This window comes from Trypanosoma cruzi, genomic scaffold (assembly GCF_000209065.1).
Source record: "Trypanosoma cruzi strain CL Brener 1047053516345 genomic scaffold, whole genome shotgun sequence".
NCBI lineage: Eukaryota > Euglenozoa > Kinetoplastea > Trypanosomatida > Trypanosomatidae > Trypanosoma > Trypanosoma cruzi.
In genome coordinates, this window is record NW_001849284.1 from 6297 (window position 1) to 29740 (window position 23444).

General features: G+C 57.8%; 1 protein-coding gene and 2 pseudogenes across 1 annotated transcript, besides 5 other annotated features; all 3 read left to right on the top strand.

Moving 5' to 3' along the window:
* Positions 1-10005: a sequence feature (areas not merged during assembly with more than two copies in the genome that could not be assigned to a particular haplotype).
* On the top strand, positions 1403-3481 carry Tc00.1047053503861.110 (annotated as a pseudogene).
* On the top strand, positions 7406-9889 carry Tc00.1047053503861.100 (annotated as a pseudogene).
* Positions 10006-11018: a sequence feature (heterozygous, non-Esmeraldo-like haplotype).
* Positions 10312-10385: a sequence feature (A-rich).
* Positions 11019-23444: part of a sequence feature (areas not merged during assembly with more than two copies in the genome that could not be assigned to a particular haplotype) that runs on past the window's edge.
* On the top strand, positions 12520-22968 carry Tc00.1047053503861.80 (dispersed gene family protein 1 (DGF-1), putative; the record flags this gene model as incomplete). The annotated part of the gene is made up of 1 exon (XM_812242.1): positions 12520-22968. One exon carries the CDS (start codon positions 12520-12522, stop codon positions 22966-22968), a length of 10449 nt encoding a protein of 3482 aa, XP_817335.1.
* Positions 17446-17499: a microsatellite.

The window sequence follows — 23444 nt, forward strand, 5'->3', positions numbered from 1 at the left end:
TTGCCCTCTCTGCCTGACGGCCAGTTCTACACAAACGTGCTCCTCGGCACCTCAGTTGGTGCTGGCGGGTTTGCTCACAGTTGTCGCTGGCAATCGCATGCGCCAACTCTTCTCTGCTCCCTTTCAGTGTCGCATTTTTTTATTGATTGACGGACGCCATTCCGTCCGGCGTGTCACTTTGATTGGATTGTGTGGGACTGCTCGCCAGCGCCATCGGAGAAAGCAGGCCGACTTTTTCACGTATTTAAATTCCGTCTTGCGCGCGGGTGTTTTTCACATGTTCTGTTGGGCACTCAAACAGCGAGGTGTCCGGAACTATGCGTGCGTGGAATCCTTCCTGCCATGTGAACTGCGGGCAACACCGCGGGACTGTCACTTTGACTCCGCAGAGTTGTTGTGTCTCTTCGCGGGGTTGGCAGGGAAATTCCTTGCAGCCTGCTACTGCTGGTGTGTCCCCAAATGTTGTCACTCCATGCGAATAATGTGCTTTAGCGAGTGAGGGGATGATTGGGTTTGTGTGCGCTCTGGTTCTGTTTGCTACTTTGTGCGGGCACGCAACACTTGAGAGGTGGTAAAATGGAGCGGGGCGATGCATGGCCGTGTTCACTGCACGATGGCGTGGTGCACATTGTGGTGTTGACTCTGCGATGTGACTGCGGTCCCCTGCGCGGCAATGGTGGTGTGTGGAGGAGAGTGTTGACCCGCGGCGGGACGGTGGGATCGTGCCTCCTTTTCTCTTTGTTCCTTCCCTTTTGTGAAGGTGTGCACTTATTTTTGGTGTCGGTTATGGGGCAAACAGACAGACAACGTGAATAAAACAAAATAAAAAGGGCGATGATTTGGCGGTGTTGGGGTTGGTTGCATGCCTCGTGTTGCTGCGGGGGCGGTGGGCCTCGGCTGCTTCACCGACAGGCGTTGCAGTGCGGCTGCATGGCGCACCGACCACCGAGCCGTGCGAGTGCCACGCCCAACGCCATTGGGACAGCGGGACGAAACAGCCGCGAGTGTCCTTTGGAGCCAGCGGCACCTGCTAGCCGCAGTTGCGTGGTGCGAGTGGGATGCTTCACCGCACGGGTGTTGTGATGGCGCCTTGCAGCGGCTCTTGTGATGGCTCCGACGCTGCGGCTCGACATGTGGCGGGGAGTAACGTATGGCCGCAGTGGACCATGAGCAGCACCAACATGAGGCTGAGTGATTTCCTCTGGAATTATGTTGGCGGCAGGGCGGCCGTTGATGAAAGACTACAATGTGACGATGGAGGTGTTTGCTCAGGAGCCGGATGATTACGTACACGACCAGCGGCTTCTTGAAGAGATTCTGAACTTAACTGCGCACCAAGCGCTGGAGGCCATTACTAGGCCTCTTCACGAAGGTGTGCTCTCTCTCGGGCAACGTGGGAACTATGAACGAAAAGGATACGATCACCCCTCTTGCAAGGGGAAAACCAAACGGGGTACTCACGCAGGCACTGACAGAAGCGAGGCGGGAGGCAGAGGAAAGGCTAAGAGGAACGCAAGAAATGAAATTTACCATTTCCACTAATATCGAAGAGGTACCGTTTTAGGGAAGAGTTTGCGTCAATGAAACGAGGCTGAACGACTTTCTTACGAGGGAACTGGACGGCAGGGGCATTGTGGACACCAATCGGGATGTCTTGCCGGAGGAGTTTTTCAAGGACCCCACGAAGTATATCCGTGATAAAGGAGCATTGAACGAAATACAGGCATCGGGTCGTTATTTGAGTATGAGGCGAGCTGTGAAGGGTGAAGTGATCCTCGATGAGGATATACGCAGGCTATGCGATAAGGGTGTCAACAATCTACCGGGGTGGTCATTGGCTGCTGTGAAGGTAAAAGCAGCTGTTCATAACTCCACTAAACATTTCTTGGATGCAGCTGCCGAGGAGGCGAGGAACCCAACGACGTCGAGCGCACCGGAGAAACTGGAGGGATGCTACGAGTCTGTGCACAATGCGAGTTGGAGCCATGTGGTGGAACTTCCGGACGGCGTGGAGCGAAAGAAAACGGGGACGGGAATGGGGATGCATGAGGGGAAGCCAGAACAGTCATGGTCGTACAGGAAAGCTGACGACGCTATTGAAAAGAATGACGCTGTGCAGCAATGTGGTGCAGCACCTCCCGTGTTGATGGTGCTTGCCTCGGAGAAGGGATGGCCGTACTTGTGGCATACGATACAGGATCTTCCCAAGGACGTTTTTGTAAACTGTGAGGTGGACCGAGTGTGGCAGATCGTCAAGGGCGATGTAACCGCGTGGTTCAGCCCTCACGGTGGGACCGACTTCAAGCCCAAGCAGCGTCTGTTGATTGGGACGCCCGGGATCGGGAAATCGGTGGCTGCCGGCTCGTACCTCCTCTACCAGCTGCTGCAATACGACGTCGAGAAACTCCAAGTGGTAGTCCACTGTTTTGGTGGAGGAGATGCGTACGTGTCTGACAAGACCACCAGAGCGGTGACAAGATACAGCGATGAGGACATGTGCGTCTCGGAGTTGAGAAGTTTGAGGGGGCATGGGAGGAATGTGTATATTATCTACGATGTGGCGAAGGAGGGAACGCCGCCACCGAGACATTTTGCGCCTACTTCTGGATGGGGCATGATTTTGGTGTCACCCCCACTCGAGAGGAACTACAAAGAGTGGGTGAAGCGGAGCGATGCCACAGAAATGGTTATGAATTGCCCTGGTGAAAGCGATGTGAAGGCGATGTGCGTTTGGATGAGGCGCAATCAGCCCGTGCGGGAGCAAGCGGAGCACTGGCAGGTGGTGAAGAGCCACATGGATGAAGTGGGACCCATTCCACGTTATATCTTTGACGAGCGAAAGTATGATAATTGGGTTCAACGGTGTCACAAGACCGTCGATGAGGCGACCTCTTCTGTACTCTTGCAATACACTGGTTTGGGACGTGGTGTATCCTGGGATCGTATGAAGGTGCTCTACTGCCTTGCGAGGGTTGTCCGGGAACGCGGTGAAAATTCCGGTTCTGAATTTCTTTTCAATTTACCGGTGTCTGCTCACCTCGGAAATAAAACATTATTCAATTCGGCGAAGTTAATGCAGCAGCGTGATTTTAATTTGCTCATATCGGGGCTGACGGATTATCTCATATCAGAAAATTTTGGAAGGTGCGCTGTGTTTGCATTTTTGAATGGATCTTTTGTGCGTGCAATAGAACGCAGACTGAGGGAGCTGAGGCCATCACCACAACGTCGGTCCCACCGCTGTGCGCTGGCGGTGTGCTCACAGGAGCGCTCCACCAGGCACCATGTCTTACCGCCACTGGAACACTTTTCTGAGAGGATTGATGTGGAGTGCGGGGTGCTGTACGTAACGGAGGTTGAAAACTTTCCGCTGGTGGACGCCTTTTTTTTCTCGGAGTCCAATCCAATGACGGTGGTTGGGCTGCGGATGACTACGGCGAGTGAGCATCACGATAACCAGCACTGTGAGGCAGTTCACTGAGTGCCTGGCAGTATATTGTAACGGTTGGGAGGAGTTTTCCCGAGACATGTCGTGGGAGATTATTTACGTGCAGCAGGCAGCCAGCACGCCGATGAATGACTGGCGGAGATGTGATGTCGTCAATTCCGATGATGTGAGCGACGATGAAGGCCGTGAAACAGCGGCGTTGTGGAACGAAAAGTTACGTCAGTACCAAGTGTCAATATCATCCAGAGACGTCCCAATAAGGTTTTAGAATTGAGGAGTAATTAAAGGAATAATTGGGGAAACAAATTGGGGAATTGCGGGGGTAGTTTGAGTTCCGGTAACAAATATTGGGGCTTGTTTCATGTGGTTGGATGCCTGTGTGTGCATACAGTGCAGATGCAACAGCATCAGGCGGCAGCATCACACACGGATGCGGAAAATGTCCAACGCGAGCGATCGTAACAGTGAACGAAGAATAGATTATGGAGGGAACGGGGTAGTTTGGTTTCTGGTAGAAAAGCATTGCGGGTTGTTTCATACATATGAATTTCTGTGTGTGCATACGAGACATAGTAGGGAAATTGCTCTGTTATGAGAGAATGATTATGGCCAGCGGTGATGAAGTATGACTGCGTTTTTCATTTCCTCTTATTTTTTGTTTTAAGGTCCATCATTAAACGAAGCATCTTTAAGGGATGGACGACGACCAAGTTCTTTTGTGGAAACAGTGCACTCCGTGTGACTGCTTGGAGTGGGGCGCCGTATTCAATTGAGGGTGGAATGGCTTCCTTTTGCCCGCGTCATCGTTGCTTCCCCTTGCGATTTCATGCTTGACTGCCTCACCGCGGCGCCAGGGCCAGCACCCCGTATTGTCGGGAGAATCCAGGAGCCAGCAATGTTTCCTTCACGGGATCGTTGTTGGCGCAGGGCTGACGGCATATACAAGCGTCCGGACCACCTGCGTCGTGCCAAAGCAAATTGCAGCACTTTGAGGTCTGAGGGCACGTGTTGCCGCAGCGCGGGGATTACGATTTATTTGGGAAAGCACGAGGGAGGACAAGAGAGGCGCAACTGTGCGTGCTGTAGCAAGTCGGCACTGATACTCTTTTACTTTTTCGGCACTGGAAACTGAGATGGTGCGCCCTGCGCCTGTTGCCATGCACTCTCATAGCCACGTTTTGAATGGAGCGTGTTGTTGTTTCTCTGAAGCGGGTTCCGTGTGTCAACGCGACAGGGAAACACGGTTGGCGGTGGCAGGAGTTCTTTCCGGAACGGCACTGAAGTGCAGGGTTTCCGGAGTCGGTCGCTCGCCGAGGTGGGGACGGCTCTCAGGGATTGCCCCGAGGCTGCTTCTCAATGCCGTTGTGGTTGTTGACGGCAAATCGCTGATGGGAGGGCGAGAGATAGTGTGCTGTCGTGTGATTTCTCACAGTGGCACCCGTTGGAGCGATGCATGTGTGTTTACCTTGCGGATTTGGTGTTATGGATCTTTATTTCACGCTATTTGGTGCCGCAGAAGTGGACGGGGAAGTGATGCTGTCACGAGCTGCACGGGCGTGGTGGAAACGGTTACGCGAGCCTGTGAAGGACCCGAGCAAATCAAAAGTGTACCATGCGGTTTGGGTCTACAAGGAAGGAAGAAACAGTGGGCGGCTGAGGGGAGTTGCAATGCACGCGGCTGCGGAAGATGACATGCGTTGCTGGGTTCACGTTGAATGCCACTTTGGATGCTTTTTCTCGAGGCCGTGAATCCTTCCTAATTTACTTGGAGGTGCTTGATGACGCCAGTTGTGGAAGGCATTTTCATTTCGTACGAGGATGGCACACTGAAGACAAGGACGAAAGAGAGCGACGCCTCGCCCAAAAAGCGGCTGCTGGAACGTTGACGAGACACGGGATTGTCTGCACGGCCAGCTGCATTTCCCCTGCGGGATGTTCCTTGAGGCGTTCATTGGCGCGAATGTGAGGTGCACGCACGGGCAGGCACCGCAACAACAGTTTCGTTGGTTCTCCGTTGCACGAATGAGACGACGCACATCAGGCGTGGCAGGTGACGTTCCCTGCGGGCCCTCCTACCGCCTCTTCTGTTTCACACCTTGGCATATTCTGCGCTGTGAAAACCGCTCCCATTGGCCGCCCTCTGTGACACGAGAGCCGCCTGTACTCCTTTCCGCCGCATTGCAGAGTCGTGAGGAGGGTTGGAAGGTACGTTGAGGAGCCGTGTGGCCTCTGCGAGCATGTCCTCTGTTTTTCATAGGTGTTGAATGTTGGATTGCCGAAAAGCCACTTGAGTGACTTGCGTTAGAGGCAAACATAACTGAGGGACAGACGTGTTCGTGGAGGTGAAGGAGGACCACGCCATTGGGAGGAGGAAGAGTGAATGGGTGAGTGTGTCTGTGGCCCATATGTGGTGCCCGACTGGTGCTTCACTTTGTTTGGTGCTTTTATCATTCGCATCCACAAAGAATGGCAATGGGTGCTGCTTTTCCCAACTCTCTTACTGTGTCTGTGTGTTGCGTGTTTGTGGGCATGGCTCTTCTTTCGTGCTGTGCATTTGCTGCATAATCTTTTAATGGTCTGTGTGAAATATGTGATGGTTTGCGGCATTTTGTTGGATTGTGCCTTGACCTCCGCCGCGGGATGACAGCCAGATTGGAGGCGTTGCTTTTTTACTGTGATCAAGTGCGGTGTTTATGGGAGGCCCCTCGGGGAAGCGCCACCCAACCTTCTTGTGAAGCTCAGGCATGATGCCACACTGCTTATTGACGTGGAATGAGTTGAGAGATTTGCATATAAGCTCCTGTGCATTCTTGCCGTGGTGCTCCTCATGCATGGCCCATGGAGACGACTGGCTGAGAATTGTCAATGGGCTTCTCGTTGAGCGGAGGGGAGCATAGCGTTTTGTCTGCTGATTGAGGGTCCGGGCGTCACGGATGATGCATGAGGCAAGCAGAACCTCGTGCATGGCGGAACGAAGAGACGAGGGGCTGACTGTTTGATTGTTACTGACGAGTCCTGCCTCACTGCTTGGAGGGGGCTGCCGTTGTCTGGGGCAACCTGTTCTGTGTGTCCAGACACTGCCTGCGCCGAGTGGCGCGGTGCCGTGTTGGTGTGCGCGGCGGCATCATGCGGGGCGGCTGCGTGGCGTTTACGGACTGTGTGGCTATGGGTTGATGCATGTGGCGGGAAGCGTGTCTGAGGGGAATCCGCGAAAGAAGGAGTGGCATGCGTTTGGCGGTGCTGCTGTGCGATGTGCAAGGGGAGAAGAAAAACAAGTGATTTCTGACATGTTGGTGGGTGTGCCACGGTCACCGATGAGTTCTCAGGGAGAGGGACAGGAGGGAGGGAGGACGGATACTGTGCACATCCGCTGCGGCGTGTGGTGCCAGAGGATGCAATTGCCATTACGACGGGTGCAACGGCCGCAATGCGTGCAGCAGAGCGTCACCTGCATCTTTGTGTCTGCAGAGCGTCTGGGTGCTGCGAGGAGGTGCAGGCGAACTCTCATCATTGGGCCGTTTTCCCTCTCTGCTCGGCGGGAGAAGCAACTCTTCCTGCAGGCGATGTGCTGTTCTGCATCGGTGCTCCCAACGGGTTGTCACGCCGCCGTGTCGTTGCAGTGCAACTCTCGTGTTCCTCACTGTAAACGTGGCCCCCTCTAATTTGTTTTTTTTTGCAGGGCCATGGCCTGTGGCCCCCATTGGGAGGCTGTTTGCTTTTTAAATACTTTATATTTATTTATGCTGTTGAGGGGTGCTGGAGAATAATGGCTGCGGGGATGGTGATGTTGTGGTTCGCTTTGAGTGGTGGCGGTGCGTACTGCTGTTGTGCTGCCTTTCTGCCGCTGTTGTTTGTTGCTCCCCTCCAAGAAGGGAGTTACTACCAGACGCTAATCGCTACTGTGAAATTCGAAGGCTCTGAAAGGAACAACAGCACACACCACACACACATATTTTTATGCTCTCACGTGTTGCTGCAGTGAAGGCACCCAACAAACACAACCGTTGCCGTGTGACCGGATCCAGCGGAAGGATGAGGGAAGGAAGAGAGAGTGAGCCGCAGAGGCTAAAAATGTCCCGGCGTGTGTTTACTTCCGCGGTGCTGCTGCTGCTCGTCATGATGATTTTCTGCGACCGTGGAGCTGCGGCCGTTGAGCAGGCAGGGGCCGCTGTTGATCCGTTTAAGAGGACGAAGTCGGTATCATTTGCTAATTGGAAGGAGTTTAACGAGGACGGAAGGAAAATCACTTCGCTCAGTGTCTCTGGCCTCGTTAAAGTGGGTGATGATGTATTTGCCGTTGCTGAAGCGCAGTGCGGGGAAAGGAATGGAGTCGGCAGCTGTGCTGGGATTGTGTCAAAGCACCTGGATATAAAGGATGACCCAATGGATATTTTGACGTCGGATATAAGTTTGTTTTGCATGCAACTTGGGGACACCGCCGCGAATAATTTTAGGACAACGGAATTGTTGCGACCAACGACACTTGTAATTGGGGACAGTGTTTACATGCTGGTGGGAAACCAAAGCCGTACAAAGCCGCCGGTTGAAGATACGAATGAGCGGGGTCTTTTACTCGTGAAGGGAACTGTCGCCGATGAGGGTGGAAACAGCAAGAAACTTTTGTGGAATGAGACCCATGTGGTGAAGCCTCAGGCCATAGGATATTCTGGTTCCTTGACCGAGTTAATTGGCGGTGGAGGATCGGGTGCTGTGATGCGTGACGGCTCGCTTGTGTTTCCCATGCAGGCCAAAGGCAAGGATGGAACGAACGTTTTGCTGTCTATGCGTTTTACCCAAGCAAAGGAACAAATGGGAGCTTCCATTCGAGACGCCTGGTAAGGGCTGCAGGGATCCAACCCTGGTGAAGTGGGAAGAAGACGAAGACGATGAAATACTCTTTATGATGGCTCATTGTACTGGAGGCTACTATGACGTTTACATGTCCACTCCGCATGGAGTCAGTTGGTATAATTTGGGTGAGCCAATTACCCGCGTGTGGGGCAACTCACACAATCGAACAGGGTACGGTGTCCAGAGTGGATTTACCACCACAACCATTGAGGAAAAGGAGGTGATGCTCATCACCGCGCCGGTGTATCCGAAGGACAATAAAGGTGGAAAAGGTCGGCTTCATCTTTGGGTGACGGACAATGCACGTGTGTATGATGTTGGGCCGGTATCTCGTGAAGATGATGACGCCGCCGTCAGTTCTCTTCTGGTGAAAAGTAAGGATGAGCTGATTTCACTGTACGAGAAGAGGAATGGTGACAGGCCATACAGTCTTGTCGCCATGCGTCTGACGGAGCAGCTGGAGCGGATAAAGTCTGCGGTGAAGACATGGAAAGAATTGGACGACGCCCTGGGAGTTCCCACTGAAGGGCTGGTTGGTTTTTTATCCAGCACATTGGACGGGACTGCATGGAAGGACGAGTACCTCGGCGTGACCAGCACGGAGAGCGGCGTGACGCTCAAGGGATCAGAGGCGGAGTGGCCTGTTGGCGACATGGGGCAGACTGTGCCGTACTGCTTTACAAACAACAAGTTCACTCTTTCGGCGACGGTGGCGATCCACGAGGTGCCGAAGGCGGCAGCCCCATTTCTTTGATTGGTGCGAGGCTGAACGACACGGCCAGCACGGTGCTCTTTCAGCTGTCGTACACGAGTGAAAGAAATTGGAACTTCACACTTCACAAGGTGGAGTTTTTGGTGAAGCCGTCTGGTGATGTTGGCAATTGGGAAACAAACACGGCAATTCGAGTGACGGTGCAAAAGGATAACGATGATGAATGGTTTGTGTACGCTAATGGGAGAAGAATATACGAGACGGATGGCGATGAACTTGGTGCCGAGGAATTGGCTAGGCTCCGTAACGCTGATCAGTTTGGTTCACACAGGATCTCACACTTCTTCTTTGGTGCGGGCAATAAGGAAGATGAAGAGAGCAGCCCTGTGACGGTGGCTGATGTCCTTCTGTACAACCGCATACTGTATCGTGATGACCTCAAAAACCTCAACGCCAGGACAGTCCCTATTCGACATCCGGCTGCCGAAGAACTGCACACTGCGGTGGAGGTCACAGGGACGGGGGAAGAAAAGCAGAAGGCCACACAGCTGACGACTTCCTTGGCGGACGTTGAAGAGGCTCCAATTGCACAGCCGACTGACTCTCGTTCTGTCCGTGTTCTTGCGGGCAGTGAATCGAGTGCTGAGAATGCTGAGGACGAATTGAGTCCACACACTGCCGCCAAAAACGACACTTCCGTTCCAGAAACCAATCACTCAGCATCCGAGGGCAGTATGAGCATAGACGACCGCCTCGCCCTGATCACCGACGCGAAATTGATCCTGCATGACTTACGTGGTGACAGCACTGCGCGTGTGTGCGTGTCTTGTGTGTTGCTTCTTCTTCTGGGGCTGTGTGCACTTGTGGCAGTCTTGTGAGCCGAAGAATGTGACATTGCGACTCCTCACGGAGATTGTGTGCTGCGTTCCCCGCGGGTTCTTCTTTTTTTTAGTGTTTTGTTGTAATACTCAGTAATTCTTTTTTTCTTTTTTTAAATTTTTGGTTGCTGCACACTGTCATGAGTGACGTGTTCCCCCTCTTTTTTGCTTCTGTTGCCCACACGCGGTGCCGGCCCTGCGACTGTGCGTCCCACGGACTGCACGAAGGGAGGATTGGAAGAAGAGCCCGGATGCCGCACGAAACGTGAATAGTGTTGTGTGGGCTGGTGGAACAGTACAATTTCATTTTTTTCGTTTTACTTTCTTATTCATTTTTTATTCTTGGTGCAGGTAATATTTATGCAGAACACACAGTCGTCTTGTGCTGAACCGGCACATGAAGCAAAATTCCTGCCGAATCGATTTTTTTTTTTATATATATTTTTGGGAGTTTTTCTGAACTCTAATCTTTTTGTTTATTATTATTATTATTTTTTTAAAAATCTCTGCGGACCTCTTTTTGTCTGTGCCATGTCCACTGCCACTTTGTGTCCTTGTGTCCCTTTTCTTGTCTCTCTGCTGGCTGTGCTGTTGACATGCCCCCATTTTTTTTTCCTGCTAGAGGCGCCGATGTTCCGCGACGACGATTGTTTGTGTTCCCCATTGCGATGGCAGGAGATTGACTGGACGCCGTGCCCCGGCCTGTTGAGTGCACTCGGAGGTGAGCGGATGGTGTGCGCCGTGCCTCACTGTGGGTGTGGGACGCCACCCGCCACAACCCGCTGTGGGCGTACTTCCAATTTGTCGGGGCGGAGGGAAGTAAAGGACAGCGCCGTGGCCTTGGGTGCGCCCCGTCCCTCTTGTTGCGGCCGTGGGTGTGCTGTTCGCATGACTCTTTTTTGCGCTGCTACGTGGATGGCGGTGCTTCTGCGTGCGTTGTGTGGCGGTCTTCCCTTCTCCATGTCTTTGCCCTGTTGTGTATGGGAAATTTGTAGGAGAGGATGTGTGCGGGGGAGTGAGCGTGGGTGGCTGCCACCATCGTCCCGCTCATTGGAGATTTCCATACAAATGGTTTTGCTTGACGGCGTTTTGCGGCACCCAGGGTGTGGCGAGGAGGAGGATGGGGAGGGTCTGTTGTGGGCAGAAGGAGGATGATAGGACAGTCCCCTTCCGTGTCCTTCCCGATGTCGTTGGCAGTGCATACTGAGAGCATAAATTTGGGCGATTGCGGGATGAAAGGTTTATGCTGCTTTGTGCGTGCTACTCAATCGTCCTCGTTGCAGGCTGTCGCCACGGTGCGTTGTGGTGCGGTGCTGTTAGATGAGGGAAGGGCGCGATGCCACGGCTGCCGCGCACCACAACCATTTATTGCTTCTGCACCGTCATTGTTGTTTTTCAGTTTGTGCGAATTTTTTTGCGCTCGCATAATTTTTTCTTTTGATTCACGATGAATTTGTTGGAGGAGGTTTGGTTTTGGCGCCTGCTTCACGGCGCTTCGCCTTTTGTGTCGGTTGCGATAATTTCACGTGATGCTGAAGCGTTTGATGGGGTGTTTATTCTTCTTTTTGCGCCCTGCAGTCAGCCTTGTTTGGTCATGGCGACAGCAATGGGACTCTGCGGCTGCGTACTTGTCGCACGTGTCGCATTTCCCGCGGTTGCTCCCTCGTTGTGTTGGTGGGGGAGGAGGCGAGCGGCTGCGTCGGTGGAGTTGCGCCCCAGTGGGAGAAGTAAGACACCGACCTCCGCTGACGGCGACGGTCTTTGCTGCAGGTGATTTGAGGGGATGACGTCACCGGTGTCGCACCCAACCGATATGGATGAGGGCCGCACCTTCTCTCTCTCCCCTTTACCTCCATTCCCCAGTCTCCTGCAGATTGACGAACTGCGGGGCAGTGGCGTGATTAAAAACAGGACGTCTATGAGTCAACAGGCCGCACAATTGACGTGGACCCTTGTCCCCCGTGTCTGAGTGTCGTCACCGCACTTCTTCATCCTTCCTTCTTGTGTGTGCCGTTTGCGTGTATGGTGCCGCTGTTTGTTTTGCAATGCCGACCCACGTGAGGGAGAAAAGACGCCTTTTCTGCTGGCGAACGGCGGATCCTCCACCCCTCTTCCGTGTCACCACCAGCGCATTCTTTTGCGCGCTCGATCGCTGGCTGTAGCAACGCCACCATAGGGGTCTGTCTCGGCTGCTGTTTGTTTTTCACTGCATTGGGAATGCACTGTGATGGAGCCTTTCGGTCGCAAGAGCGGTGCTAATGGCCATTTTACTTTTTGCTGGGATCCTGCCACTCTGCATGGTTGCTGTATGGGGCTGTGTGGGAGGTGGGAGGACGGTGACATCACTGGGCTGACTGCGTCTTTGCTTTTCTGTGTCGGTGGCAGTGCATGGATGGGGACTGTCTGCGACTGGATGCCTCTGTGTGCCACTGTGTTTATTTGCTGTTGTATCTGCTTCCTTCTTCTCTGACCAAGCAGTTAGAGATACTTTTGCTTTACCAGCACAACTATCGTTTCAAGCTATTAGGAATCGCTTGCATTATTAGTATTAGCAGCAGTGTGATAGCGATCTATCGGAATAGTGTCTCTTGATTTGCCATTTGTAGAAAGGCATTTATTAGGCGGAAGTTATGGTCGACGGGGCGAGAGCGACACGCCACGACAGCCCTGTTGATATCTGTTTGGGTCTGTGGATGTGGTCTGTTGTGGGCGCGTGTACGCGCGGCCGGCACCGTGTGCGGCGCATGGTCATTTTGACTGTGCGTGTGGCGCTGCTCGTTGTGTTGGCACTGGTTGCGCTGGCGGTATGGATGCCCGCAGTGCATGCGGTGGTGTTGCGACTGCGGGGCGGCACGGTGGACAGAGCCATCACGGTTGGCCGCGCCGTGGACACGGTGCTGATGGACGGCGTGTACATGACGAACGGCGTGGCTGTGGTGTTCGACGTGCCGGCGATGCTTCCCGGCGCGCTGCGCATCGAACTGAGGAACTGCGTGTGCGACGGTGGAGCGCAGATCTACGTGCGGGGCTACGGCGGCGAGCCGGCGAGTGACCGGAGCCTGGAGGTGAGCGTGAGCGGGCTGTCCGGGAGCTACTGCTCGCTTGTGTTTGTGCACAACCTGCCGACACACACGAACGTGACGGTCCGTGACTCGACGATTGTGACGGCGGGGCCGATGCGCTACTCGCAGCTGAGCGGGCTGACGGACGCGGTGGCGTCGCCGCTTGTGCTGCACGTGACGTCGCTGTTGCGGACGCAGCTGCGTGTGAGCAACACTGTGCTGAGGTCGTTGCAGGCGGGTGGGTCGGCGGTGTACGTTGGCGGCGGCGTGGAACTGCTGTCGAGCGCGGTGGTGCTTGACGGCGTGTTGCTGGAGGCGTCGGGCGGTTCGACCGCGTCCGCGATGCATGTGGCGTCCTCGTCGCGTCTCAGTCTGCGGAGCCACTCGGTGTTCTCCGTGACGAACGTGTCGGTTGTGAGCAGCGGCGGCGGCATTGTGCTTGGAGAGCGCCTCGCGGTGTTTGACTCGGTGCTGCGCTTCGTGGGCGTCGAGGGGTCTGCTGCGTCGTCAATGGTGCGCTGCGACGGTGGGACGATCGATGCCGGCGGGTGGGTGGACCTGCGCGACGTGTGGGCGGTGGGCGAGGCGTCGTCTGTGGCATCGCTGTCGGGTGTGACGCTGAGCGGCGGCGCCGTGTCGATTGCGCGCTGCGCTGCCACCGGCGCGACGCTTGTCTCCGGGCTGACGATCACGAGCGGCGCCGTGTCGGTGCAGTGCAACCGTGCCGGCGGCCGGGTGCTGCGGAGCAGTGGCGACTACCGCTTGGCCGGCCTGCCCTCCGTGAACGTGGTGCCGTGCGACGGCTGTGCGGCTGCGCTGGCGTGCTTCGATGCGCTGACTGCGTCGTTCTCCGACTGCGTGTGCGGCTGCCGCGACGGCGGTGTGGGTGAGGCGTGCCTGCCGTTCGAAGTGCCGCCTGCGAGGGCCAGTGGCGGTGGTGGCGGTGCGCAGGGCTGCATGGGTGGCGCGACGCTGACGGAGTCGGTGACGGTTGGTGGCGGGCGTGCGACGGCGTGCTTCGACTCGCTGGTGTTCAGCGGGCCGATCACTGTGGCGGTGGACCTGCGCTCGATGGACGTGTTCGCTGACACGCTGAACGTGACACTGCGCCACTGCGTGCTTGCGGGCGGCGCACAGCTGCGGATTGGTGGCCTCAGCGAGAGCACGGCGCGCCTGATGCCCCACGCTTTCGTCAACATGATGAATGTGACGTCGCTGGAGGGCACGATCGTGCTGCATGGCGCGATGCCGCTGCACTCGAGTGTGCTGCTGGCGAACTCGACGCTGCGCGCGACGGTTGGCGGGTCGCAGTACGTGCCGACGACCCCTGGCCATGCGGGATTTCGGTGTGGCCCCGCGCTTGTCCTGGACGGCGTCCGGCTTCTGTCGACGCGGTTTGTTATGACGCGGTCGTCACTGGTGTGTGGCGGGGGCTCGTGCGCTGCGATTGTCGTGGAGCGCAGCTTCGTTGTGAACCTGTCCAGCGTCTTCTACATGGACAACTGCGCCGTCAATTCGCAGATGCACGTGATGTACGCTCTTGCATCGGGCCTGCGTGTCAGCGGCGGCTCCGTGTTCTCCATACAGAACAGCTCTTGGAGTGCGCCGAGCATTGACTTCTACGAAAGTGCGTGTGTGTTTAGGGATGTTGTGGTGGCTGGCGGCAGCGTGCTGCAGATTGTGTCCAGCACCTTCCGTCTCGGCTTCGCCATGCTCATGGCAGTCACGCTGACTGTGAGTGGCGGCAGCTGGCTGGTGCACCGCAACAACGAGTTCCGCACCGCCTACGTTGTGTACGTGGTCAGCGAGAACGGCGCGGTGTTCCGCGATCGGAGTGTGTGGTCGATACTTGACAACAACTTCACGCATGGCTCTTACTCGTCGACCATTGCACACATGACAAGCAACTGGTTACCACCATCCGACACGCACCCGATCATCTACGGCGTGTGCAACGAGCTAAGGGGCTCTCCTGTGACGAATTACCGAGACGACCTCAATATTGGAGCACCCGTGACGGTGCTGGACTGCGGTGCGTGTACGATGGACGCCGTGTGCTTTGCAGCGAGGACGAGCAGCATCAGCGGCTGTGAGTGTGTGTGCGCTGCTGGCGGCTACGGTGACACGTGTCTGCCAGCTGCGGTTCCGGACGGTCTTGGGCCGCTCCCGCTCCCCGACGCGAAGGACTCGGAGGTCCGCTGCGTGCACGGTGGCAGCATCAGCTCCGTGGACTATCCTGATCCCGGTGTGCGTGGTCTGTGCTTCGTCAACGTGACCTTCACTGCCGCGATCGTGCTGGACCTGTTGTATTTTGACGCACCACAACAGACACTCAACATCACGCTGCTGCATTGCGTCCTCATGCACCTGTCGGTCAGGGGAAGTGGTGTGCGTGTGTACGTGAACGTGACATCCTCGATGCTGGATTCTGGTGAGTTGGAGTTTGAGGGTGATTTTGGCGCGAGCTCCCAGATACTGGTGGCGAGTAGTACGCTTGTGTCGACTTCGAACCATGCCATTGCATTTCCGGAATTTTCCCTTGGTGAGTACTCGACGCTGCTGCTAATTGGCAACTACATTGAGGGGAATAGTTACGCAGTCTATTTTATCAATGCTGTTGTTGTTGATGGTGGCGGGATCATTGTGAAGGGAAATACACTGAGGGTAACGGAGAATAACGGTGCGGAGTCAGCCGTTTGCGTTAATGCTGTTGTTATGAAGAACGGCGGCTACTTTGACGTGGAGAACAACACGATGAGCGCGGTCAATGGCGTTTGGTTTGTGAAGAGGGCCACCGTGAGCACTGCAGGGCTGCTGCGAGTGGCGGACTGCACCTTCGTTTACAGGAAGGAATTTTTTGATCCCGCGCTGGTGTATTTGTCTGGCTCTGTGACACTTGAGGGTGGTGCGCAGTGGCGTGTGGAGGGCAACAGCGTGAGTGCAGCCTCATTATTAATTGTGCCACTTCCCCAGAATAAAATTCAGCTGTCAGGCAGCGGCACCACCGTGGTGCTTTCAAACAACCGTCAGGTGGACGATATTTATTCCTTTGCTGATCTGGCTCTGCCACAGACGATTGTTGAGTTTCCCGCGCGGTTTGTGGTTGGGTGCAACCTGCAGGGCGATGAGGAGGTGTCGTACGACGGTGTGTTTCCGGAGGAAGTGGTGGTGTTCAGGTGTGGAACATGCAACGACGACGCGGCGTGCTACAAGCCCGGGACGGAGTCGGTGGACCGCGGCTCGTGCTCGTGCAGCTGCAGGGACGGATGGCATGGCGCGTCGTGTCTTCCCTTCGAGGTGCCCGACACGGTTTTGCCGCCCTTGCCGGAGAGAGCCGTCGACGGCGACACGAGCTGCGTGATGAACCAGACGCTGACGAAAATTAAACTGAACATGTGGAAGACGCACCACTGCTACGTGGGTGTGACATTCAGCGGCGTGGGTGCTGCGTTGACGTTTTTCTTCGACAGCATGCCGCTGCATCTCCCCATCAACATCACGCTCATTGGGTGCACATTTCTTGAGGGTGCTTTGCTGCGGTTTGCTGGGGGTGCTGAGGCGGCGGAGTCAGCCGGCGTCTTGATCCGCGTGAGCCAGACGGTGATGCATTCCTCCGTTGTTTTGTTTGCACTTGCCCTCCCGCAGCACTGTGACATTGCCGTCACGGAGGTTGATGCGGTACAGTCATCCGAGGTCCATCTGCCGGACACCAGGAGGAACATGCTTAGCCTATTGTTCTTGAATAATGTTGTGCTGAGTGCGTCCTCGCTGCTGGTCAGCAACGTCAAGGCGTATGCAACGAAGCGTGATGCTTTTGGCTTGTACTCGATCGGGGCGCTGAAGCTGGTGGGTGGCAGCTCGCTTTATGCGCAGTACTGCAGCTTTGGTGGATACACACACTTGTTCTACGTGTACAGACTCAGTGTGAGTGATCGCTCTGTTTTTGCGCTGCTCAACAATACAATGTCCTCCGGGACAAGCCTTTTGTATCAGCACTCCCGATTCAGCGTGTCGGATCACAGCGTGTTGCGCGTGGTGGGCAACAGCGTCTTTTCATCTTATGCCATTTACGTCAACAAATTGTGGGCCGTTGAGCGGTCAAGCTGGTTGGATTGGCGCGACAACGACATGGGAGTGGGTGCGATGCTCTACGACAGTGGCTTCGCTTTTGTGATCATTGACGGCAGCAGTGTGGTGACGCTGACGGGCTGCAAGATGGGCTTGACGGGGTTGTCGGTGCCTCTGCTATCGCAGGCTGACGCCGGCTACCGGTTCGTTGCTGGGTGTCTGACGGTCGCGGGACGTTTGCTGACGACGGCGGCAGAGCTGGAGCTCCACGGCATCACCAACGTGACGACGGTTGCTGTGTGCGGGGAGTGCACGAAGGATGGCGACTGCTTTGCCCCGCTGACGACGGCGATCATTGACTGCAAGTGCCAGTGCGCTGCTGGAGGGCACGGCGATGTGTGTCTCCCGGCGCCTGTGCCTGCTGGCCCGCCGCCACCGCCCACGCCGCCAGTGCCGCCACCATCGCCGCCCACACTGCCGGTTGGTGAGTGCATCAGCGACATGGTGTACCCCGAGGTTGCGCAGGCAGTGGGCGGTGGGCTGTCGTGGCTGTGCTATCGCAACGTTACGTTCAGCGGGGGCGGCATGAGCCTGACGGTGCTGGTTGGGGCGATGACGGGCGACGTAGCGAATGTCATGTTTGATGGATGCACGTGGAGGGACGGTGCCGTGCTGTTGCTGTTGGGCAACGCAGACGCCGCTGTGGGGTCGCTGAACATCGTCGTCACCGGCAACACATTTAGTGACGCGCTGCTTAGTCCGGAGGGTGGGTTTCCACCGCACACGAACATCACGATCAGCGGCAACCGCTTCACGGTCACGAGGCTGATCCCTTGGTCGGGTTTGGACATATGGAACCAGTCATGCGTTGCGATGAATGGACTGGCGATCAGCAAAGACTCCGCGGTGGTGCTCAGTGGCAACGTGTTTCAGAGCGTGGCGGCATCGTCGAGCGCCATCTACGTTGTCATATCTTCGCTGAGGGTGTCGTGGCACTCCCTGTTTGCTGTGATGGGCAACACGTTTCATATGGCTGGCGGTGACAGTACGCTGATACATCTTGAGGGGTCTAGACGGTCCTCATCGCTGAAGGTGCTGAACAACTCTGCCGTGGTGATCCGAGGCAACATTGTTTCGAGGCCGGTGAAGTACTTTTTATTACTAATTTTGGCATTACGTGTGGAGTCCCATTCAGCTTTTGTTTTTCAGGGCAACGACATGCAGGGAAGCTCGGTCGCGTTTTTCCCAGGCTTTTCTTCCTACATCTACTACAACTCCTGGCTGCAGGTGAGCGGCAACCTCTGCCGTGAATCCCCATCGGAAGCGTTTGCTTTTTTTTACTCCACAGTGAATCTCCGTGACTCCACGGTGTCTGTGTCCGGCAACCAATTTATTTCCAGAACAGGCACGCCAACAGTGCTGTGGATACCCAAAGGGTCCCGCGATATCACGAACGGAGCGATTGTGGCCGCGTGCAACACTGTGAACGGTGAGGAGGGTGTGGAATACATCATCCCGTCCGTGTACAATGCCGCCATTTTGACCTGCAGCGACCCATGCACTATTGCGGCGTCGTGCTTCCCCGCGTACACGACGACGGCCTCGAGTGATGGCTGCGCCTGCACGTGCGCGGAGGGCGGCCACGGCGATGCGTGCCTGCCCGTCGCTGTTCCCGAGCCGCCGAGCACCGACGGCGCTGACTTGTGCGTGCGGGACGTGCGTGTGGATGTGGAGGTGAACGTCAGTTTCGGGACGTCGGTGGCGTGCTACGTTGGTGTGACGTTTGCGGCGGATGTCGTGGTGGACGTGGAGTCGATGTCAGGGAGCGTGCGCAACGTGACGCTGGCGAACTGCACTTTTTTGGACGGAGCGAGCCTGTACGTTGTTGGGTGTCGTTCCGACCCGCCTGCTGGCGAGCGTGCTGATGTGTTGATCAGCGGACTTGAGTCGCGCTCCGGCGGCGGCGTGCTGGTGGCGAACCGATTTCCTCCGGGCTCGCGCGTCACTGTGTTGGACTCGGTGCTGATTGCAGAGAAGCGTGTTGCGTACCGCGACGCCTACGGCCTTGGCGACGCCTCCGCGTGCCTCGTGGTGCACAGAGTGAATCTGACGGAGAGCGTGCTGACCATTGCGCGCACGCATGTGGCGGCGGTGTTTCGCGACGCTGTTGGCGTGCTGTTTGTTGGCGGCGTGGCGCTGTCGTCGCGTGGTGCGCTCTACGTGGACGGGCTGTCGGTGCAGACGGCGCTGGGGCTGTGCGTGTCGGTGGAGGGCGGTGTTGCGGCCAGTGGTGGCTCCGTGGTGGCGTTTGTTGACAGCGACTTCCTGCTGTGCAAGCACGCGTTGTCTGCGCGTGGGATTGTGAGCGTGTCGGGCTCCGCTGTTGCGCTTGTGCGGAGCGAATTCTCGTCGACGGAGGACTACGCGGTGGCGTTTTATTCGACGGTGAGCCTGGCCGGCGGGTCGATGCTGCTGGCGAAGGGCAACGTGCACGACGGCGTCTCGAGGGAGATGCTCCACGCCGCTGGCGCCGTGACCGCTGTTGGGAGCACGCTGAGCTTTGTGCGCAACCGAGCGCTGCTGCCGCGGATGCTGTCGCTGAGCCTGTCGCTTGCGGCTGGGGCGCATTTGAGGGTGGCGTGCAACGACGCTGGTGGACGTGTCCTGTCGACGGCGGAGGAGTACGCAGCGGCTGGATTTGGCGACGCTGGGAGCATCGACGTTGTTGGGTGCGACGACTGCGACAGGGACACGCACTGCTACGCGCCCGGGACTGCGTCGGCGAGCATGAAGGACGGTGTGTGCGTGTGCGTGTGCGGCAGCGGCGGGTACGGCGAGGCGTGCGTGCCTGTGGGAGCTCCCGCGCTGCCGCCCGCTGTGGGCACTGCGTCGAGAGTGTTCTTCCGCGAGGGCGTGACGGTGCAGTCGGTGTTCGTCGTGCCTGCCGGTGCGAGCGAGGTGACGCTGCGCCAAGTTGTGCTGGACGGCGTGAGTCCTGTGCTTTACGTGCCGTGGATGGCGCGAGACGGCGTGCGGATTGTTGTGCAGAACGTGTCGCTGTGTAACGGTGCCGTGCTGTACGTGATGGGCGGTGGAGCGTTGCGCGGTGCGGTGGCGGCGGGGAGCGACGAGGGCGGGCCGGTGGAGCTGTCGGTGTGCGACGTGGAGGCGCTGAACGGTGCGCTTGTGCTGACCGGGACGTTTCCCGCGGGGTCTGTGCTGACGGTGACGGACTCCCTGCTGGTTGCCGCGAGGCCGACGCCGCTTGTGTATCTTCCCGGCTTGCAGTCCTCGCCGTACGCACCGGTGCTGGTGCTGTCGGGCCTGCGGCTCGTGCGGTCCGTGTTGGTTGTGTCTGGCGTTGCCCTCGTGACCGTGGTGACTGGTGGGCGGACGGTGGTGGTGGACGGCGCTGTGCTGGAGCTTGTCGGTGGCGGTGTCGCGCTGGACGCGGCTGTGCTCGGTGGCGAATATGCGTTGTACGCGAGTGCGCGCGTGGTGGCGTCTGGGGGCGCTGTGCTGCGCGTGTCGGGGAGCCAGGTGTACGCCGCGCATGGGTTGGTGTTTGAGAGCGGTGTGGAGGCCAACGCGTCCGCCGTCGTAGTGGACGACAACGCCGGTGCGCTGACGGATGGCGCGCTGCTGGTGCTGCGGGGGTCGGCGTCGTTTGTGTCCGGGTCGTGGCTGTCGGTGCGCGGCAACAGCATCAGCGGCAGGCTTCTGTCGGTGCCGTCGTACCCGCGGAGTGTGGATCTCGTGCAGAGCACGCTGACGCTCCACGGGAACGCCGGCAGTGGGCCCGTCGTGATGGACGGCACCGTTGCGCTCGGGGGCGCCGGCCGAAATTTCGTCGTGGGGTGCCTGACGCTCAACGGGCAGGCGCTGCAGCCGATGGACTACAGGTCCGCCGGCATCATCGGGGAATTCCGCCCCGCGGCGTGTGGCGTGTGCGACGCCGACGTGCGCTGCTTTGCAGCTGCGACGAGGGCGATGTCTGCGTCGTGCGGCTGCCGCTGTGCTGAGGGCGGGTACGGGCGCGACTGCCTGCCGTTGTACCTGCCGCACGTGGACGGGTGCAACCGCACGCCCGCTATGCCGCCGCTGAGCCACACGGCGACGCTGACGGAGACGCGCAGCCCGACACCAAGTTCGACGCCGAGCCTAAGCGCAACGCGCTACAGTCCGACGCCGTACGGTCCGACGGAGATCCTGCAGGTGACGGAGACGGTGGCGCTGCCGCCCACGCGGACCCCGACGGCGTCGGTGAGCAGCACGCTGTGGTGGAGCGACGTGGCGTGCCCGACGCTCGCCGTGACGACGACGGCGGCTGGTGGGAGCCTGACGCAGAACGACATCCGCGGCGGTGGGAGCGCCGTCCCGACGCGGCTGATGGTGGCGCTGCCGCCGCCGTTTCGGTGGGCACGCGACCCGCAGCTTGGCATGCACCTGAGCTTCGTGCCGGTGTCGACGGGGCAGCCGCGCGGGTTTGGCGGTCCGTGGAGAGCGATGCTGAGCAACGCGACGTGGGTGCGCAACGCGACGAATCCGTCCACCGTCCTGGAGCTGGCTGTGCCCGTGCACCGCGGTTACTTCATTGCTGCCGACGAGACGATAGTCATTCGCTGCGACGCTGCGGCGGTGTCTGGCGGCTGCAAGGGTGTTCTGCTTGGGTCCTTCACGATCAGGTCCGCCACGCTGCCCGCTGCAGCCAGCGCTCTCTCGGCGATCACCGGCGTTGTTGCGGGTACGGCGGCCGTTGCCGTGGTGGTGACCGGCGGGCTGGGCTCCGTCCTGGAGATGCAGGCGCTCGGCGTGTTTGCGAGGATGTCATGCGCCTCAGCGCAGGAGCGTGCGAGCACCGTTGCGCTGCCGTACTTCCTGTCGGTGTTCGCTGCCCTTGACCCGCTGTGGATGGTGGTGGGCAACGCGCTGCTCGCCGCAGTGTTCGGGTGCGTGCACTACGGTGTGACGGCCGCCTTCCAGCGGTGGCGCGGCGTGGACGCGGCGAGTGCGTGGGCGGCGATGCGCTTCCCGAGCCTGACGTACGTCGTGGCGCACGCGATGCACCTTGGCATCTTCTTCGGCTCCGTGCTCGCACTGGCGATGCCCGGCGCCCGCGTGCAGCACCGCGTGATTGGTGTCGTTGGCGTGCTGTACGGTGTGGCGTTCCCTGCTGGCGTGTGCTACTTGATTGCCCGCCACGCGGGCGCGAGCTTCACGAGGTACTGGCAGTTTTCGAGGAAGCCGCTGCCCGAGCGCCTGCTGTACCCCGTCGGGTACTGGCACCCCGCGGCGCAGCAGCGGATGTACGGCGGCATGCTGACGAACATGAGGGGCAGCCACGTGTACTGGTGCGTGTTCCAGCTGTCGGTGCTGTGTGTGGTGTGCCTGATTGCGGCTGTGCACCCGCCCGTGGGAGGCTGCCACGTCCAGTACTTCTGTATGGCGGCTGTGCTGCTTGTGGGTGCGGGTGTGGTTGCCTTCACGAACATGATGCGCTCGGCCTTCCTGACTGTGATGCACACTGCGGGCTTTGTGCTCCTTGCGGCGCTGTGCCTGGTGAGCGCGGCTAACCACCTTGCGCCGAGCGACGGCGGTGCGAGGGCGTACGCGGCGATCGTGCTGCTGCTGACCACTGTGCTGCTTGCGGTCGCTGTGTACAGCGTCGTTGTGTGGTACGCGGAGGACCGCCACTGGCAGGAGCTGCGCGAGCCGCGGCGTGGAGGGCTGGAGGCACTGCTACGCGATGAAGAGGACAGCGACGAGGAGACGCAGAAGCTCCACGACATGACGTCATTGTCGTACGCCTTAGGCACCACCGTTGCGTCGTCGTACCGACCACCCGCACCGCCATTGCAGCCTATGGCCGGTGACACCCGCTCAGACGCACTGAGCCCGCTGGAACGTGCATCCAGTGCGAGCCGTATGATCGATTACGCCGCCATGTGACGTACGCCACGTGGAATTAGTGAGTATGCGGTGCTTGAGGGGCCACGGCTGTGCTGCGCACCACAGCCAGCCGTCGTTAACGGCACCTACAGTGTTGTTGGTCGTTGTTTCTATCGATGTGTTTCTATTTTGAGCGGGCTCTTCCAGGAGTTTTTCCCGTTCCGCGATGACTGTGTGGAAGGGGATTGTACTGTCGCCCTTGTTGCTCCTGTTGTTGTGTTGTATCGGACTGTAATTTCATGGAGTTGCGTGCGAGGAACTCAGCGCTCATTTTATGCAATGGAGGAAGGATCCAGCGAATCGCCTAGCGGAAGTAATGAATTGCAGCTCTGCCTTACCGTGGATCTACATGCAGGAGGCGTTACGGCTCTCAGAAGCAAAGCGGCGCCAGAGTAGTAGCAGGGCTCCGGGTTTCCAGTAACGCCTTTGAGCGGGATTATGTATTGAGGCACGATGCATTGTCGTAATTCCAGCTT